Raw genomic sequence first — 7,231 nt, 5'->3', positions numbered from 1 at the left:
CAGGAATGGGTTATGGGTTCACAAGGGAGCCAGAGGGGCACACTGATCAGAGACAAACCACTGGGTTTTGTTAACCACACTCCAAGGGCAACACAGGCAACAGCAAGGCTTGCTCTACCTTGTGGCCCAGCTCCCATGCCCTGTCCTGAACAGGAGGGCCAGAGCTCAGAGGCAGTTCTTGCCTCTTCTGTGGAGGTGACCCACAAGGGTCAATGTGATGTAGACACCTGCCCAGGACTCTGCCCAGGACCCTAACTCATTTCACATACATCACTAAGCCATCTACCCAGGAATTACCCTGGGCAGGACTGCAACTGGGAACATGTAGGCTCCCAGTGCCATTACTTAGCTCCCAGGATTGCTAGCCATCAATAGCATATGTTGTTGTTTTATCTTCCTGATGCCATTCTCTTTGAAAGTCACCAACCTTGTATGACAGAGAGGTCCCCTAGAAAAGCCTCCACAACAAAGTGGGGGTGGAGAATGCTGCTGTGTGACAGGCATGAAAGCACCATACCCAGCACAGTCCTGTTCAGGCCTGCAGTTCTTCAACAGGGACTAAATCCAAAGGCTCCTTGGCCTCTTCCTCTCAAAGTTCTCTACTACTTCCAGGGATTTGGTCAGGAGAAGAGACAACAAGAAGAGAGGTGGCAATCCCTAAAATATCCTTCACTGCATCAAGCTGCTCTTTGGAGAACTGAGTGGAGCATCCTTGTAACACCCACCTAACAGCGAAGGGCAGTGGGTGTAATGCTCATTAGCAGAGACTTACTTGAGGGTTGTAAGACTGTGATTCACTTTCAGAGCTTCAGCCAAGGCAACTGATCCAGTGTCTCCCACGCAGTTGCTGGAGAGTCTAACGCACAATAAAGGAGGATCAGCCATTACACATCAGCAGCTGCTACATTACAATCTGAGCCCCAGCCAGAGGCATGGGATGCCTTTCCCTCCCTGAAAAACACCATTGTCCCTGCACCGTGAGATAGCTCTGTTTGCCTGATACTACTACATCTTACAGCAGGGAAAAGTGGTTGTTCCCAAGGCTGACCCAACACTGGTCAACCATATCCAAGTAAGTGAGAGGGGTTGCTGTGGCTTATGCTGCAGCAATTACCCAAACCTATTTATATCCTTTTCTGCTTACTCCAATCTGAGCCTGGATAAAGTGGAGAGAGCTATCCTGGATTAAGACTTATGTTTAAGAAGCAGCAAAGAACAAAGTGCTAATAGGAAGCAGACATGTCAAGGGAAAAGATACAGGCGTATATACAATGCAAGCCAGAATCCACTTTAGAATAGGGGTGGACAAATTAGAGTACTCTGCAGAAGGATTTTGTCTGTCCTCTGGCAGGTCCCTCAGGTCTGCCCCCGAGTGCACATTGGGGCTGGAGTGGAGCAGACTGGACTCACTTCCTGGCAGCCCTGGTGGCTCCTTCTGGCTGCCACTGGCACCAAACCTGGTTCTGCTGCCTGGGCACCCCAGCCCATTCGCCCTGCACCCACAGGGTGCATAGCCTGAGGGCTGGGATGGGGCCGCAGGAAAGCAGGGAGCAGTGTTTGAGAGCAGGATGGGTAGGCAAGGCTGAGATTACAGGGTGGTGACAGTGACGGGCCAGGGACAGGGCCAAGGCAGAGCCATGATCCCTGCAATGGACATGGGTTCCATGGGCAGGGGCATGCAGGGAGTGGATTGCAGCTCTGCCCTGGGCCCCAGCCCCATGCTGTCACCGCCCCAAGATCCTGGACCTGGCCCCATCCCATTTGTCTGCCAGCACAGGTCCCAGCCAGTCTGCATGAAGAACCTGGGATCACAGGGCAGTGATAACGTAGGGCCAGGGGCCAGGACAGAGCTGCAATCTGCTCCATGAACACCCCTGCCCATAGAACCAGTGAATGCATGAGTGTGTGTGTGTGTGTGGGCAGTAAATCATGGCTCTGCCCTGGGCCCCACACTGTCACTGCCACGCAATCCCAACCCCAGCCCTGCCTGCCCATCCTGCTCCCAGATGCTGCTCCCTACCTGCCTTTGGCCCCATCCCAGACACCAGGCGGAGTGCAGAACAGAGTCATTTAGAGAGTTTTGGTGAGTTGTTGCATGGGGGAGGGTGGGGGGTGCTGAGCCGGCCCATGACCACCCACCAAAACTCCATATGTGGCCCATGGGTCCAAATAATTGTCCACCCCTGGTTTAGAATAACAGAACCCCATGTGTTCTTAGGAAGCAGCCAGGTTAGCTCAAAGAAGCAATTGCCGATTCAGAAATCTCAGTGCCCGCTGTAGAGTAATAGCACATCTGGAATCATCAACCCTACCTGCCCAGGTGGGGATTTTCACCTCATCTTGAGGTAATGTTTTTCCTCTGCAAGCACTTGCACATTTGCTTGGGTACCTCAGGGCCCCTTCTTGTTTATTTAGACCGTGACTTGCTGTGAGCTGGGCATGCCAGAGAGGTTGTCATGAGCCAATGCACTTCTGGAATGGTAGGCGTGGTAGAGACCTCAAGGGTCACCTGGTCCAACCCTTGCTCAAAAGCAGGAACTGAGGAATGCTGGTCCTAAGTGCTTCCTGTCCAGCGCCTATCCACTTCCTCCGATGAAGGAGATTCCACAGTTTCTGTGGGCAGCCTGTTGCCCTGCCCTGCTCTTCTAACAGAACGAATGCTTGCCTGATGATGTCTAATCTAAATCTACTCTGCTGCAGTTTAAATCCATTATTTCACATATCTGTTGCAAGGGAGAAAAGTTGGTTTCCTTCTTATTTATGACAGAATTTCATAGACTTCATAGATTTCATAGACATTGGGGATGAAAGGGACTTTGGAAGATCATTGAGTCCAGCCCTCTGCCCTAGGGACAGGAAGTCAGCAGGGATCGTAGGATCCCAGCAAGATAAACATCCAAATGTCTATTAAAGGCGTTTAAAGTAGGTGCTTGAACCACCTCTGGCAGCAGTCTATTCCAAACCTTGAGGGCTTGGAGAGTAAAGAAGTTCTTCCTTATGTCCAGCCTGAAACAGTCTTGGAGGAGTTTGTGACCATTCCACCTTCTCATCCCTTGGGGCGCTCTGGTGAACAGATGTTCCCCCAGATCTTGATGAGCACCCCTGATAAACTTAGAGGTGGCCACCAGATCACCTGAGCCTGCGCTTTTCCAGGCTAAAGAGCCCCGTAGCTCTCAGCCTGTTGTCATAAGGTCTGTTTTCCTGACCCTTGATCATGCCTTTGGCTCTCCTCTGCACCCTCTCAAGCTTCTCCACATCCTTTTTGAATTGTGGAGCCCAAAACTGGATGCAGTACTCCAGCTGTGGCCTCACCAAGGCCGAGTACAATGGGAGAATGACGTCCTGGCATTTGCTTAAGAAGCACCTGTGGATGCAAGCCAGCGTTTTGCTCGCTTTACTAGCCGCAGCATCACATCGAAGGCTTATGTTCATCTTGTGGTCAATCATGACCCCCAAGTCCCTTTCATCCGTAGTGCTGGCCAGCGTAGCACCGCTGAGTCTATTAGCATGCCGCAGGTTTTTCCTCCCAAGGTGGAGAACCTTCCATTTTTCGGTGTTAAACACCATTAGGTTCTCATCAGCCCGTTTCCTGAGCCTGTCAAGGTCTGCCTGGATCACCCTCCTGTCCTCAGGCGTGGATGCTTTACCCCAGAGTTTCATAATCTCGGCAAACTTGGCCAGTCCGCTCCTGACACCAATGTCTACATCATTGATGAAGATGTTAAATAGAATAGGCCCTAGGACAGAGCCTTGGGGGACCCCACTGGTCACAGGGCACCACGACGATTGACTTCCGTCCAGCACCACCCTCTGGGTCCTACCGCGGAGCCAATTCCCCAGCCAGTGGATTGTGGTGAGGCCGAGGTCGCAATTTGCCAGGTTTGCCAAGAGGTGATCATAGGATACCAGATCGAAGGCTTTTTTGAAGTCAAGATACATGACATCAATCTCTTCCCCCTTGTCCAGGTGATAGGTCACCTGGTCATAAAAGGAAATAAGATTGGTCAAGCAAGACCTACCCGCAACAAACCCGTGCTGGCTATCCCTCAGGATGTTGCCGTCAGCCAGTCTGTTAAGGATGGCCTCTTTGATAATCTTTTCCAAGACCTTCCCCAGGATAGAGGTCAGGCTGATGGGCCTGTAGTTTCCTGGATCTACTTTCCTCCCTTTCTTGAAGATAGGCACCACATTGGCCTTCTTCCAATCTTCGGGCACTTCACCAGAGCACCAGGAGTTCTCAACGATCCATGCCAGGGGCTGAGCTATGCAGCTCGCCAGCTCCTTAAGTACCCTGGGGTGTAAACTGTCTGGGCCAACTGACTTGAAGGTATCCAGCCTGTCAAGGTGTTCCTTTGCAAGATCAGCATTGATGGAGGGTAAGGAATCTCCCTCACCCGGGCCTCCGTGTCCTGTAGTGGGCAGGGGCAACCCATGGGACTGGTGGAAAACTGACGCAAAGTACTCATTTAGCAAGTTGCCTTTTTCCTAGGCATCGGCTGTCAGTTGTCCCATCTGGTTTAGCAGGGGTCCAATGTTGCCCTTGCTTTTCCTCCAGCTCCCCACATATCTAAAAAAGGACTTTTTCTTGTCCTTGATATTTGTAGCTAGCTGAAGTTCAGTCGCAGCCTTGGCTTTTCTGGTTCGCTCCCTGCAGGTCCAGACCAGTGCAAAGTATTCCTCTTTGGTGGTGGTTTCAGTCCTCCATCCTTTGTAGGTCTTTCTTTTGAGATGCAGGAGGTCCACTAGTTCCCTGCAGAGCCAAGGGGGCTGCTGTGCCTTTTTGCTGCCTTTCCTCCAAGACAGGACAGACTTAGCTTGCACATCCAGGATTGCTCCCTTTAGGAGCAACAACTCATCCTGGACTCCCCTACCCTTTGGGTTGTGGCCCTTGAGGGCCTCCCTGACAAGCCTCCTGAGCTTGTCGAAGTCAGCTTTCCTGAAGTCAAGGACTTCTGTATTACTTACTAACTTGCCAGCTTTACGTCGGATAGTGAAGGTGATCAGCTCATGGTCACTGTCACCCAGCTTCCTTTCGATCATTAGGTCGCTGATTAGGTTGTCCCCGGTTGCCAGTACCAGGTCAAGCAGTGCTTTACTTCTCGTCAGCCCGTAGACTTGCTAAGTCAGATAGAGGTCATCCACGCATGAGAGAAAGCTTTGCGACTGCTCAGATTTGGTCAAGCACTCTTCCCATGCAATGTCTGCGTAGTTGAATTCTCCCATGACAACCATGCACCGGGAGCACATGACCTCAGCCAATTCCCTGGCAAACTCCTGGTCAAGGTCTTGATCCTGGGTAGGGGGGTTGTAATAGACTCCCACCATTGTGTCCCCTGTGCCGTGTTCCCCACAGATTTTCACCTAGAGGGTCTCAAGTCATCCACCCTGGGTGCCAATGTCGGCTTGCAGGGACGTGTAGCTTTCCTTGACATACAGAGCTACACCCTTGCCCCTTTTGTCCACTCTATCTCTCCTGTACAGGGTATAGCCGTCTATACCCATGGCTCAGTCATGGTGGAGTCCCACCAGGTCTCTGTTATCCCTATGACATCATAATTATTTGTGCTTAGCAAGAGGACAAGTTCCTCCTGTTTATTCCCCAAGCTCCTGGCATTTGTGTACAGGCATATAAGTGTCCCCTTGGGGGCCCTTACCCTGCCTACAGATCGTTCCAGGGCTGCGGCAGGGGTGTGCTCCCTTAAGTGCCCCGGCCTGCTGGCTTTGCAAGGGTTGCTCAGTGGGCCAGCAGTGGGAGCAGTCCACCTGTTCCCGGTGGAGCAGGTCAGCCAGTCTGGCTGAGAAGAGCCTCCTCCCTAGGGGAGAGAGGTGGAGGCCATCCCTTCCCAGCAGCTTACTGCCTCTCTTTCCAAAGAGTGGACTGTGGTTATGGAAGCCAAAGCCTTCCCGATGACACCAGCGCCGCAGTCTTTGGTTCAGTACCTGGATCCTCCTCTCCCTCCTCAGCCCGTAGCCCGAGACTGGGAGAATCGATGAGAACACCATCTGCACCCCCAACCCCTTAAGCCCCACTCCCAAATCCCTGTAGCACTTCATGACTGGCTGGGAGTGCTCCAAGCCGTATCATTTGTGCCCACATGGCTAAGAAGCATAGGATAGTGGTCAGTGGGCTGGAGGAGTTCAAGGATCTTCTCTGCGATGTCTCAGATTCAGGCTCCCGGGAAGCAACAGACTTCCCAAGCTAAGGAGTCAGGGTGGCAGATTGTCCCCTCAGTCTCCCTCAGTATGGAGTCTCCCATGACAAACACTTTGGGTTTTGTCTTGGGGAGAGCGGGGGGCAGTAGCTAAAGTAGAGCCTGTGTATTATTTCAGATAATAGAAGACTGCTGTTATGTCCCCCTTCAATTGCCTGTTCTGCAAGGTGAACAAGACTAGTCCTCTCCTTGCATGGCTTGCCTTCCAACCCCTGTATCTTCTTTGTCACCTGTCTTTGGACCCTTTTGAACTTCTTTAACTCCTTTTTAAAATGCAGAGTCCAGAACTGTATGGGTCACTCTAGATTACTCTCAATTAACTATCCACCTTCCAGTCATTTAACTAGCTCATAATTCTCAAATTTCCTTATGACAACAACTGGTAGAAACTGACGCAAGGGCTCCTCTACCACTTCATCACCTGATGGGACAGCCCTCCTCAGATTACATTCCCCTAAAGAAACTTTAGAGCAAACAAATGCATCTTGTTCTGCTTCCTGGACAGGGCCAGACCCGGATGGTGGCCGAGTGCAAGGCACAGCTAATGCCAGAGCCATGAGCTTGGCAAGAACAGTGACTGCACCTGATGTTTGTTCCCAGTGCTTAGGCTTTTTCACTGACACTTTCTGGGAAGGGAAGTTTGTCCAGCTTGCTGCCAGATGCATGGAGTTGCCCTGACAATGGGAGCACATATATCTAGTGCAGGGGTGGGCAATTATTTGGGTCTGAGGGCCATATAGGGAGTTTTGATGAGCTGTCATGGGCCAGGTCAGCAGCCCCCTCCGGCGTAACAACTCACCAAAACTCCCTATTGAGCTTTGGGTGGACAGGGACCAGTGTTCAGGACCAGGATGGGCAGGCAAATCTGGGATTATGGGGTTGGGTCACAGGGCAGTGACAGTTTAGGCCAGGGCCTGGGCCAAACCATGATCCACTCCCTGAAGCACTGCCCACTGGGAGGTGCTGCCTGGGAGCCAGCTGAGTGTTGGGCCAGGGAGGAGGAGGCAGGGGGGCGGGGG

The 7,231-nt window shown here is 52.0% G+C and overlaps 1 protein-coding gene across 1 annotated transcript in view; it reads right to left on the bottom strand.

Annotated features, from left to right (window-relative positions):
- NLRC3 (NLR family CARD domain containing 3) overlaps positions 1 to 7,231 on the bottom strand; it is a 53,117-nt gene that overhangs the window by 15,785 nt on the left and 30,101 nt on the right. The window contains exon 9 of the mRNA XM_025192201.1: positions 773 to 856. Coding sequence (XP_025047986.1) covers positions 773 to 856 — 84 coding nt within the window. The remainder of the gene's footprint in view (positions 1 to 772; positions 857 to 7,231) is intronic.

The sequence above is a fragment of the Alligator sinensis genome, unplaced genomic scaffold (assembly GCF_000455745.1).
Source record: "Alligator sinensis unplaced genomic scaffold, ASM45574v1 scaffold1297_1, whole genome shotgun sequence".
Taxonomy (NCBI): Eukaryota; Metazoa; Chordata; order Crocodylia; family Alligatoridae; genus Alligator; species Alligator sinensis.
This window is presented reverse-complemented; position numbering and strand designations above follow the sequence as displayed.